Source organism: Garra rufa, chromosome 16, assembly GCF_049309525.1.
Source record: "Garra rufa chromosome 16, GarRuf1.0, whole genome shotgun sequence".
NCBI lineage: Eukaryota > Metazoa > Chordata > Actinopteri > Cypriniformes > Cyprinidae > Garra > Garra rufa.
In genome coordinates, this window is record NC_133376.1 from 39,228,831 (window position 1) to 39,242,824 (window position 13,994).

The following is a 13,994-nucleotide window of genomic DNA, read 5'->3' on the forward strand; positions in this document are numbered from 1 at the left end:
ATATATATATTATATAAATATATATATATATATATATATATATATTAGGGGTGGGCATAGATTAATTTTTTTAATCTAGATTAATCTAGATTAAATCTTGGAATTAATCTAGATTAATCTAGATTAAAATGGCTAATTTGAATTCTGATGAAGGCATTCAGAATATGTGTGCTACCCAAATAATGACTAAAAGTAAGTCTTTGAGAATGGATCATAAAGCTCATAAAGCTGTTCTATGATAATTTGTTGATGAAAATAAATTATGTTCAATTAGAGGTACTTGTGTTTACTAACTAACTAACAATGAAATTATTTTTTCTACCTATTAGATTGTGTTTTTTTTTAACGTCAACACCTACCCAGCCCATTACATGTTACACCGTACTTTTATTTTGACAGGTTGCCGTGACGTTTCTGTGTCATACAGTATGATATGATGCTAGTTTTCTCAAGTGAAACGGTAAAAGTGACACTCACAGCAGTTTGGGAGATTAAGTTTATCTGTTCATGTGAGATTTAAAAAAAAGCCAAAAATTACCGGGAGCGTCACGTGTGTTTCAGTATGAGTGTAGTAAAAGCTCGTCTCCGCCATGCACACATACAGCTAGGCAAACGGAACATTTCAGATTCATATTAAAACGGTCTTTTTGCATTTCATTTTTCACATACACTAGTCCATATCGCGATTTGAATTAAGTGACTGACCAACATTAGATTTATGAATCCAAAAAATGACGAATTTACGTGGCATTTCGCGCTATAGTAGATTCGGTTTTCATGAATGGAGGACGACGCGATCATAGATATATATACATAGATGCCTCATTAGCGACTGTTTCTATGGGCCGTTATACGTAAGCCATCCGCCATTTCACTGCGGTCTACTTGACGTCATTCACCCATAGATCTCATAGTAATCACTGAAAATTCGAAAAGCCACAGTCCTGCACAGCCGTTGGTCTGCGAACCTACAGTATGGTGAATGACGTCAAGTGGACCGTTCCAAAATGGCGGACGCATCTACGTGCTTGGAGCGGTCCAATGCGGTATCTATGTATATATATCTATGGACGCGATCCTGTCTGTGTTTTGGCGGAGGAGACTTAAACGCGTGACCATATTCGGTATACATTAGCGTTAAACTATCAAGGTGAAAGTCATCATAGCTTGCGTAGTTTAGACCCAGCTCCCAACCCAAATATGAGAATAGATTAACGGCGATATTTTTTTTATCACGATAAGAGTTTCGCGTTAACGCAGCACGTTAACGCCGATAACGGCCCACCACTAATATATATATATATAAGTAAAAAATAAGCAGCCGCTTAGTTCGCTTATGCCTTGGGCAGGCTCTGTGTAGCAGTGAATTTAAACCGGAGACAGCTTTGACGTGCTTTTGCATCGCTTGATGTGTAAGGGACCGTCTGACAATTCCTTCAACTGGGTTAAAACGTCTAAGTATTTTAATTAAAATGACTTTTAACATTGAAAAAGCACATTGTTAAACTGTAAAGCTTGTAAGAAAGAAGTACAAACAGCAAACAGTTTTTATGTTCCAATGGTTGTAGGATGTTCCTAGTGGCCATAAGATTTTGACAATAGCTCATTTACTGTGTGAACGGTACACAAATAATTTTTAGAAAACAAATGTAGTTTACAAAGAGTTTTTTTTTTCATGCTCCAAGGTAGTATATTCCTACTTACATGACTGACCTACTACAGGTGAGATTTTGTCAATATCTCTCTTATACTGTATGTACAGTACACAATTTATGAAAAACTTACAGTAGATTACCAGTGGGGTTTTTTTTGTTCCAAATGTTGTAGTATGTTTATAGTGACCAGACAGACTTAGTATAGGTGGTATTTTGCCAATAGCTCCCTTACTGTATGTGCAGTGTTCAAATATTATCAAAAAAAACGACTATACAGGGTGGGCCATTTATATGGATACACCTTAATAAAATGGGAATGGTTGGTGATATTAATGTCCTGTTTGTGGCACATTAGTATCTTGAATAGTATACCAATGTGCGACAAACAGGACGTTAATATTACCAACCATTCCCATTTTATTAAGGTGTATCCATATAAATGGCCCACCCTGTACACTCCCGAAATATTTTTTTTTTCATGTTCTAGGTTGTAGTATGTTCCTAGTGGCAAGATTAACTTACTACATGTGAGATTTTGCCAATATCTTCCTTCATATATACAGTTTTCTTTCATGTTGCAAAGGTTGTAATATTTTGCAGTTACAAGACTGACTTATGAAAGGTGAAATTTTGCTGAAACCTCCATTACTGTAGGTACAGTGAATAAAAATACGTTTAGAAAAAAATAGTTGTAGTATGTATGTTCCAAGATACACGACTGACATACTACAGGTGAGATTTTGCCAATACCTCCCTTCATATGTGTGAAGTACACAATTACCTTTGGAACATGATAAAACCTTTTTGGTAAATTACAGTAATTATTTCTTGAAAATATTTGTATACTGTATACAGTAAGGGAGATATTGACAAAGTCTCACCTGTAGCCCAAACATGCTTTTTCAGCATTGTGATCCTCTTTTATCACAGTACATTAATGCAATCGTTAATATACATATCCACGTTTAAACTCAATAAATATAAACAACGTATTATTCAATGCACTTGACTAGATTTGTATATTAAGTTGCTCAAGCAAGTTGCAACACATTTAAACACAGCATAGGTATAGCTTCATTTTCTTATTGAAATTGGGCTATCACAAATGTTTTAAATTAAAACTTACCACAGACAGAAACAGTCGGCTCTTGTGCCTTTCTTTCGCACTAAATCTTTATTAAAAACAATCCTTTAAAGAACTTTTCTACCCGGACAAGTGCATCTATTATGTTGCCTTGTTTATTTAAAACTGTACTTTTCGTTGTTTTGAACCTAACCAAAAAGCAACGCGTTGACTGTGAAACACAGTAGACTTTATTTATATGCATTTATGGTGTTATCACTACATTTCCGCCATGGAAATTCCGTGTCAATCCATGGTCCGCTCACGGCCGTCTTGCCAGTCAAGAAGTGTCGATCTCCGAATGCAAATGAATGGACTCCATAGGACGAAATATTAGGCTTATATGAGGCTCTTTTTACAACTAGAAGTTTAATATTGTTTTTCACTTGCGACAAAACAACGAATTAGCCGTGCATTTATATGGAAATATGCTTTAGGAGCTATCCGTCCTCGCATTCGGAGATCGACACCTCTTGACTGGCAAGACGGCCGCGAGCGGAAACTCAAACAGTGAAAGTGAGTTGTTCAAAATCTTTCTTTTTAGTAAACTCTGTGAACACAAACAATGTTCTCAATGCTCGAGTTCATGTGTAGAGATCCAGGCGATACTTCGAGCAAAGTGTCATGGTGTGTCGAGCTTTCTTAGTGTTGTAAAAATATCGATTTTGATGCGCTCAAATGTATGCCCCTAGTATTCCCATTCACCGGCCATTGACCACAAAACGAAATCACGGTCAATCTCAAAAATGTCTCGTTTGTCGTAATTATGCTTTTAGATATAAGTTTGTCTCGTTTACAGTAAAAAAAAAAAAAAAAAAAAAAGCCCAGGTTGCATTTTGGCAACAGTTATCCTTTAAAATGATCCAGATTAATCAATATTAGAATAAAGGTAAAAAGAAAACTGAAAACTGTGCATATGCACCTGAGAAGCTTTTTGTGTATGAGTCATTACTGAATAAACTCTGTTATTTGAGTTACTGTAAAGTGCTGTTTAAGTTTCCTCTAGACAATCACTCGTTTCCTTTGTGGTTTAAACAGAGGGAGAAAACAACAAAAGTGAAGCAAATAACCTTCTTGTAAAACCGCAGCATTCCATTTTTCAGTGGAGAGATAAGAGTGACATTCGTAACGCGCGATAAGAAAGAGAATTGACCGACATTCCCAATGCTTTTTACTGTGTTTGTAAGGCAGCGGCGTATTGATATTCCTCAAACATGCTGCTTAGAAACCTACACATGACACGCTGTTTGGAAAATGGATGGATGGACTCTGCTTTGGATTTGTTGGAAACCACTAACCCCTAAGTAGTAAAGGTCTGCAATTAATTCAGCCAAAACCACTTTCAAAAGATGTACTATCGAACTTCTTTGGGAATGGTTTAAGATTAAAGTCTGAAAATCTCCCATTGATTTATATTGACAGTATTGAGCTTTTGAAATGTGACAGATGCATATATTGAACTATTAGTGCTCTTTTCCTTGCATATGTTTAACTATTTATCGTTGATTCTTGTGTGCATTCAAGTGAAAACAAGATGTTTGCTGAGTGTCAAAACAGTGTTTCAAATAGTAGTGTTTTGCTTTGTCTAACCTTTGTGTGTGAGAGTCTGTGCGTGTGTGTAAGGATAGATCCTCCTTGCAGCTCCGGCTCTCATATCCTTGCGTGTTGCTGAGCGTTTATCTGTAATATGTTTTGGCGTTGCCAGGTTGTCTGGACATGGGAGCCGTAATGGAATCAAAGGGAGATTTATGGCAGGCATCCTGACAGTCAGAGAGAGCAGGGCCAAAGCCAAATGAAATTAATGAAATTTGCAAGCAGATTGCTAGAGGAGGGGGACCAATGCAGCTCTCGTCCTTTAACAAAGCTGTTTGCTGCATGTCTGCTTTGAATCTGTATGTTTAACTTGAAGCATTTGTTCCAGCGTCTGTTAAGACGCCCAATTTGACGCTAATGATAGCAGTGCATACCAGGATTGAGTTCAGTTTATTTTTGCTGTAAAAGTCAGTTTATTACTGCAAAACAACAAAGCAAACCAACAAAAAGGATTCATTTACACAGTATATGTGTTTATGCAATATTGTGACCTTGGACCACCAAACCAGTCTTAAGAAGCACGGGTATCTTTGTGGCAATAGCCAAAAATACATCGTATAGGTCAAAATGATCGATTTTCCTTTATGTAAAGCTTTTAGGTAAAGATCATTTTCCATGAAGATATTTTGTAAATTTCCTACCATAAAATTGAAAATTCATTTTTGATTAGTAATATGCAGTAATTTTGATTAGTAATATGCTAAGAACTTCATTTGGACAACTTTAAAGTTGAATTTCTCAATATTTCGATTTTTTTGCACTCTCAGATTCCAGATTTTCCAAAAAAAAAAAAAATATTTGAAACATTTAAATAAAAATAACACTTATGACTGGTTTTGTGTTTCAGGGTCGCATAAATGTACGTATGTAAACCAAAAAAAAAACTTAATTCAGGTTATGAACAAGACTGTGTATAATATATATAAAACAAGACAAAATATTAATAAGGAACATTATTTTTACACTGTATGCAGAGATTTGCATCACTACAGTAATATAAAATGTCTAATTAACGTGTTTTAAAGATTCTTTGGAGAGCTTGTGTTCATTCTTAAGTCACACAGATTGTTTTATTATCCATGTGTAATTAATATAGCATCAAAGAAGATGAAATATGTACATTTCTACATTTTTCCCTGCCAGTATAATTCTCATATCTCATAAACTCCTGTTATCTCTTTATAGTTTCAAGTAATTCTTCATTAGAAATCATCTGATTCAACCCAAAGCCTCCGGGACTGCTTTTTTCTTCTTCTTGTGACATGGAGTTTCTCTCTGTCGCTCCTCGACGAGAGCACCGCTGAGACTGATTGTGTTTCATAAGTGCCGTTATTTGGCTGGGACAATTTGCCTTTTTGTAGAAATAATGAAAAAGGTTCCACTGAGTAAACAAAGCAATAAAACATTTATTAGCAGTGGAAGTGCCGTAAAGCACTACGCAGCGCTCGCGGCTCGCTTTCGCCATTCATGAAGAATTAAAAAGCCAAGCCGAAGTTGCCTCTGTGCTCCTCAGCATCTCTGCACTTTATCTGTTTCGCATTTAGACCATCAAAGGCGACGGGGAGGTAGCGCTGATATACAGTCGCTCATGCCCAGCGTGATGATGGTATAAACAGCGGTCCTATTTTCCCACTCTGTGGCATACGAACATGGGATGTTATGAGTTTTTACTCAGCAAATGTTTGGCCTCCTCTGTGCACGCGCCGCGTAGCTCGACTCGAAGGATACACAAAGGAACATGATGTTCGCATCAAGCCAGCCAAGAGTGCTGTAAAGCAAAAGAAAAAAAAGAAATGCTGGATTGTGGAACATGTCAAAAACCATCACGAACAGTTCGATGAAATACCATAGCCTCTTATTGCAAAGCATAACATAGTTATTAAGATTTTTGCTGTAATAAAACTCGATTGGTTCGAAGGAAAAAAAAACAAAAAAAAAAACACACGTATCCAGTTCTGGCGGGGGGCTAAAGGAGGGGCGAACCCAATAACTAGAGTTTTAATGCTCCTAAGAGGAAATTGCTGGCAGTCCTGTACTTGATACATCATTACGTCCCACGCACGAGCTCTGGCAGAATTCCTCGGCGCGTTTGGATCCACGCCTGATTGTTTATCAGTGAAATTGGTTGTAGCAAGGTCAGGTGGGTTAACCCACGTGGTGGTCTGTTCGTGTTATGTGTAGCAGGCATGACTCCAAAGCAGACGCTTTGATTAGCTGGGCAGATATTCCATATCTCATTTGTTTCCTTCTTGGCCCATAATTGCATTCTGGTTTTCAAATTATGTTTTGCCAGCGTGAGTCTACAAACAAACAAGCTTAATAAAGTTAAGCGCGAGCATTGTGACATGTCAAAAATCATTTGGCTCATGAGCGAGCATTAAAAATGCCAGGCATTAATTTTGATGTAGAGCTGCTTTTGTCTGTTTTCTTTCTCGGGTTACTCAAAGTGCATATGATTGCTTCATTTTCTCTAGGATTGTGGGACGTACCGCCATGAGACCTTTCATTACAAAGTACTGCTTTAGAAATGTTTTTCATTAGGCACAGTGATAAAAGGCCAGACGAATAAAGGAGGATGTGACATTTATGGTCAGTAGAACAATTCGGTCTCAGACTTCAAAGCTGAGGCGCGTCGTTCCAGCGGACCGTCCGTCTTCCTCAAGATGCGAAATGTGAAGTGGCTTCAAACAAATCCTAATATCTTACTCTGTCTCTTTCTCATCTCTGTCTCTCCAGGGACCTCAGCGAGAATCAGATTCAGGCTATTCCCCGTAAGGCTTTCCGAGGGATCACCGCCGTCAAGAACCTGTAAGTGTTCCTCCCTCATCTCACTACGTTTACATGAGGTCAAAAAAGCCTACTTTCTCCTGAAGTAGCGAGGCATGGTGCGATACTCCGTCGTCCGCTGCATTTAACGAGTCCTGCGTTTTGTTTCGAAGACAAATAACTCAAATGAAAGATAATCATCTCTCTGGCTGGAAGAAGAAAATGTTCAAAAGCAATGTGCTAGGTGGCCTACATGTGCGCCCCTCGAATCGTTTGTCATAACAGTTAATAAGCTTAGCGCTGATGAAAATTCAATTAATCAGTATGGTTCAATAAGATGGATATCTTCAGGATATTGCCAGTGAGTAATGTTCCACAGCCATTTGCAATTACAGTAATGGCTTCTGATAAATCTCTGTAACAGTTTCAGAAGCCAATCTTGCTACGGTGGACTTTAGTAGGAGGGCTTGTTAATAGTAATTTTAATGAATAAATATGATTTTTTTTTTTTTTTGAAAGCATAGGCAAGGCCCTACGAATGTTAAAAAAATCACAGAATTTCCTGGTTTTAAATCTGAGGGACAAGCCTGCAACAATAAACATCACTTTCAAAGAGAGCTGGATGATTTCAGCAATTAAATCTGCCCTCTAATGAATAAGGGACGCAAAGTTAAGGTCATTCTTAATGGGCCACTTTGTTTGCAGTCAGAGATCTGTTGTGGTATGCGGTTGTAGCGCTCATGTGCGTTCCCAGGCTCGAGCGAATGGGAAGTTCTGGACAGTTTCGTCGCAGTATCTGATACAGGCTTTGTTACAAAGGCCGTTTTCAAATGAAGTCTTTCCCACCGTGGGCTGAGAATGGCGGGTCACGTCATGCTAGATATCTCTGTGAGGTATGGAAATATAGTTGGCTTTTGTTTGAAGACATAGTCATGCTTTTCAGCCGTAGAGAAAGAAGAAGAAAGTGAAAAGTGTGAAGAGGTGGGAGAGATTCAGAAGCCCAGCTATACATAGCAGTAGTGAGTGGCACTATATGAGTAGTCATTTAACAGGCCTTTTTCTTTATCCAAAGCAGCTTTACAACAGGATTTATGATGGATGGTAGATCATGAGATTGAACCCTCAACCAGTAACTTACAAGTCTACTATGTATATATATGTACTCAACTGCTGTGCCACACCTCATCAGTTTCGTTTTCAGTGTATTCAGGGTGGTCTTTTGGTTCACTGTATTTAAGCGTGACATGCACGTGCATGAATGTTGACTACCACCCGCTCTGGTCAGATTGAGTTAACTGAGTGTCAATACTAACTCTGACCTCATTGACCTCTGTCAAATGAGTCCCAGGCTGCAGGAGTGCCGTCAATCATCTAGGCAGGTCAATTGCTCTCTGCAAACACGTAATATGTAGAAACAGCATTTGGGGTAACATTGCATATGCAGTAATGCGTGTCATCAGATGACCTGACGATACTACTCTGATTGTAAAATTTACACTGTTATTTATGCAATATGTTATTTTTATTACAATATTTGTAAATGCAGAAAGTAACTTTATTCATGTGTTCATTTATTTAGTTAGTTGTAACTTATCTATATCAGAATGCCTCAGTGGAACTCATTATTTGTTAAATTAAAACGTATATATACACTACCTGTCAAAAGTTTTTGAACAGTAAGATTTTTTTAAAATGAAGTCTCTTCTGCTCACCAAGCCTGCATTTATTTGATCCAAAATACATCAAAAGCAGTAATATTGTGATATATTTTTTACTATTTAAAAATTACTGTTTTCAATTTGAATATATTTTAAAATGTAATCTATTCCTGTGATCAAATCTGAAATTTCAGCATCATTACTCCAGCCTTCAGTATCACATGATCTTTCAGAAATATGCTGATTTGCTATTTAAGAAACATGTTTTTTTATTATTAGTAATATTTAAAAGAGTTAAGTACTTTTTTTTTTCAGGATTGAATGAATAGAAAGATCCAATGATCAGCGTTTATCTGAAAAAAAAAACATTATATACTGTACCATTCAAAAGCTTGGAGTCAATATAGATTTTTTTTTTCAAATTAAATAGAAATACTTTTATTTACCAAGGATACTTTAAATTTATAAAAAAATATGATAAAGGCATATAAATTGTTGCAAAATATTTCTGTTTCAGATAAATGCTGTTTTTTATTAACTTTATTCATCAAAGAAACCTAAAAAAAATTCTCTGCTAATCTGTTTTCAGCATTTTTTCTGTTTTGCTGTACTTTGTATCAAATAAATGCAGTCTTGGTGAGCAGAGAGACTTTTTTTAAAAACATTAAAAATCCTTTGACTGGTAGTGTATATAATTTAGACTTTTTTTTGTCCAATCAGAAATTGATATTTAATTGTCCTACATTTAACTTTATTTGGAGTGTTATCTTTACATTAATTAGCCATAGTGTGTAAATAATTATTTTAATAATTTAATCATTTTTATCTGTATCGTAAAATTTGTGTGGTCACTCAAAACTGTAACAGTTTTGTGCATGATGCATTTTGAGTACTTTGTGTATATATACTTCAAAGGCATTAAGCACAAAATAAATTTAACACATTACTTTTAATAAAACGTAGGGATGTAATGCTATTTGTTCCACTTTATAGACAATAATGTAATATTCCCCAACAAATGTGAGCTTTCACTTCCCTTGCGCACATACGGCATTTTTGTGCAGCATGTTTTCCCCTGACATTCTTACAGTGATGTCTGTGATATTCGACAGTGTTTGAGCGCTCATCACATCACTGTCATGTGCACCTTCACACTCTGATGGATGAATGATAGGTACAGGTAGGCAACACTCATTTCTTCAGGTAGGGCTTTTTAGAGAAAAAAAAGGGCTAACGAGGATTGAGGGAGAAGGATGGATTTGTACGTCAGCAGCACTGCCTGATTCTCTCCCACCGACCTGCCTCTGCTACGCGTGGCAAGGTGACTCTTGATTTAATTGCTGAAATCATCCAGCCCTCAGTTTTTTAACGGGAAGGACTAGAAAAAAAATGGACAGGCAGCGTTCCAGGAATGAATTGATTTTCTCATATGCTTTTCTACCTTAATGTCCTCTGTTTGAAAATGGCTATGCATGCTTTGAGGGCAGGTTGAATCTCCATCTCTTATATCGTCCTCACATTTCTACGGTTTTACAGGCTACAGTGTGCCTTTAGCCAGCATCCTCCACCCTTTATAGAGGGGCCATCTGGATAAAATGGTTAAGATGGTTCCTCCAGCTAACGAGAGTCTATGTTGCACCCTATTAAACCAGACACAATATCTCCGTCTGCGTTTATGGCTTTAGCCGTGCCCTCCTACTGTTCACCAGACATGCTACGCCAGCCATGTTAAACTCGGGAAGCATCGAGTGTGAGTGATCGTGCCGTAGATTCCCTCATCATATACACTGCGAGTCCGAAAACATGTCTGATGAGCTCTATATCAACATGACATGCTTGTGTCAGCGGGGTACGGATCCCATTAGAACAGGTGCAGTGGATTCATGGAAAATGAGCTTACATGCATTCACCATGTTGACATTTGTTTTTCACAGCGGATAGAGAGACCGAATAGTGTCGGGTACACAATACTACATCACCGGAAGCCGAGGTATAATTGAGAGAGCAGTGTGTCCTGTATGGTTACCTGGCGTCAAATACGTGGACACTTTGATTTTTGTCCCCTTGTGGGAGGCTCTCATCTGGGTGCTAATAAAAGCCTTTCTACTTCATGCTTCTGTACCCAGAATGTCACTCTGACTGTGCGTGGGTTTGAATTATGGCCAAGAGGACTAGGTGCGGTCGCTATCTGCTTTACAAGCTTCTGCACCCAGCAGACAGGACTCTGTAGACGGCAGATCTCGCTTTTTGATGTGCACTGCTGGTGTTGAAACACACACCATGCAAGATGGGCTGGGAATGGCACTGATGCCGTGATAGCCAATCAAAAGTTTGCCAGCTCTGGGAAACACTTTCTCAGGACACCCATCCACACTGAGACTGGCCTTCTGATCAATTAGGACAGATCAGATCAGATGAAACGAAACAATAGAAATCAAAATGAGATAATGAAGACAGATGAATTGAGAAAATATGAGACATAATGAAATTAGGCAATATGAGACCAGACAAAAAGAAACAATGAGATGAGACAAAATGAACACAGATTGAGAAAATAAGAGAGAATGTGAGACCAGACAAAAAGAAACAATGACATTAGACAAAATGAGACAATATGACACAAGACAAAATGAGACAATATGAGACCATACAAAAAGAAACAATATGAGACCATACAAAAAGAAACAATGACATAATGAGGACAGATGAATTGAGAAAGAAACAATGACATTAGACAAAATGAGACAATATGACACAAGACGAAATGAGACAATATGAGACCAGGCAAAAAGAAACAATGAGATAAGACAAAAGGAGGTCAGATTGAGAAAATATGAGACCAGATGAAATGAAACAATATGAGACCAGACAAAAAGAAACAATGGGATAAGACAAAATTAGATAGTGACAGCCAAAATTAGACAATATGAGACCAGACATAAAGAAACAATGAGATAATGACAACCAAAATTAGACAATATGAGACCAGACAAAAAGAAACAATGAGATCAGACAAAAAGAAACAATGAAATAGGACAAAATAAGATAATGAGGAAAGACAAAATGAGACAATATAAGACCAGAAAAAAGAAAACAATGAGATAAGACAAAATTAGTCAATGAGGACAGATTGAGAAAACATGAGACAATGAGACCAGACAAAAAGAAACAATGAGATAAGACAAAATTAGATAATGAGCACAAATGAAATGAGAAAACATGAGACTAGACAATATGAGACCAGACATAAATAAACAATGAGGTAATGAGGACAGATGAATTGACAAAATATGAGACAAGATGAAAGAAGACAATATGAAACCAGACTAAATGAAACAATACAAGACTAGACTAAATGAAACAATATGAGACAAGGAGAAATTAAATAATGAGACAAAATGAGATAATGACGACGGATGAATTGAGAAAATGAGACGACAAAATAAGAAAATATGAGGCCAGACAAAAAGAAATCATGAGATGAGACAAAATCAGAACAATGAGGACAGATGAATTGAGAAAATATGAGACAAGACAAAATGCGATAATAAGGACAGATGAATAGAGAAAATGAGACAATGTGAGGCCAGACCAAAAAACCAATGAGATAAGACTAAATAAAATAAGAAATTAATTGAAAACATGAGACAAGACAAAGTGAGACAATATGAGACCAGACTAAATGAAACAATATGAGACCAGATAAAATGAGAGAAGACAAAATGAGATAATAAGGCTAGATAACTTGAGACAATATGATACCAGACTAATTGAAACAATACAAGACTAGACAAAATAAAACAATATGAGTCCAGATGAAATTAGATAATGAGACAATGTAAAACCAGACTAAATGAGATAATGAATGTTAGGCCAGACAAAATGAGATAATGTAGCCAGATGAATTGAGACAATATGAGACAAGACTATATGAGACCAGAAAAAACTGAAACTATATGAGACAAGACCAAATGAGATAGTATGAAACTGGATGTAATTAAACAATATGAGACTAGATGAAATGACACAATAAGACAAGACTGGAAAAGAAAAGACAAGACAAGGTGAACCTAAAAGAGAGAGGAAGGAAAAAGACGAGATGAGATGAAAATACATAAGATGAAAAGATATAATGAAGAATAAAATAAGACTGAATAAAGGGAAGATATGGGAGATATGAAAAGAAGTGAGACAAGACGAGTAGATGAGAAGAGACTAAAATAGATGAGTTTAGGTGCGATGAGTTGAAAAGAAAAGAATAGATTGAATTAGATGAGGTGAGGTGAAATAAAAATGAAGAGAGGAAGAGAAAAGAAGAGACTACATTATATGAGATGTGGACGAAGGGATAATAAGAAATTAAACTAGAAGATGAGAAGCGAGCAGAGATGAGAAGAGACAAAAATGAGACAATACTAGAGGCGAAGATACAAATTGAGATGAGAGAAGAGAGAGGCTACCAGAGACAAAATGACTTGAGAAGAAGTGAGACAAGACAGAAAGAAAAAAATCTGAGACACAAAGTCAGATGAGACTAGAAAAGGAAAAGAGACTGAATGAGATGAGATGAATACAAGTGAAACAACCAAAAGAGACGAAAAGATGCGAGGCATCAGTGTTGTGACACGGACACATATCCTCAAACCACACTTGATTTGGCGGCCATGAAAGGTCACATACTGTATATCTGTTACGACTATAGACTGAGTGCGAGATTCATATTTTGCAGCTCTGATCAAGCATCATCCTGGCTGTACTGACGGTCAGTTCTGAGTCATTTGCTGTGTTAGCTATCGAGCGTGAATGAAATACGGCCATACGGCTGCTGGTTAGCATCACTGACTCTGACAGATTAATAGTCTAGTGAAGGGAAGGAAGACCCATATCTGTTTCTTTCTCTCGTTCACTCCAGATGGGACACTGGCAGGACGGGAGCTCTAAAGTGCCAATACGGCTCATGACTGAGATGATTAAAGGCCAATGTAATTAGAGCAGGGAAATTAAAACTGGGACTTTCATTACCCACCACTACCATGTCCCACCTCTCCAAACAATCACCAAACACGCAGATATTCACACACGCTCACATATGTACATTCAAGACAGCTATTCGCCCTTGACTATACTCAGTTTTATCATTGTTAAAGTCTCTTGCGCACGATTACAATGACGTCCACTAGAGATCGACTCCACGTTCAA

The 13,994-nt window shown here is 37.2% G+C and overlaps 1 protein-coding gene across 1 annotated transcript in view; it reads left to right on the forward strand.

The window, feature by feature from the left end:
* The window catches only part of slit3 (slit homolog 3 (Drosophila)), a 219,498-nt gene that overhangs the window by 109,329 nt on the left and 96,175 nt on the right, over window positions 1-13,994 (forward strand). Inside the window, exon 5 of the mRNA XM_073820423.1 lies at window positions 7,108-7,179. Within this exon, the coding sequence (XP_073676524.1) occupies window positions 7,108-7,179 (72 nt within the window). The remainder of the gene's footprint in view (window positions 1-7,107; window positions 7,180-13,994) is intronic.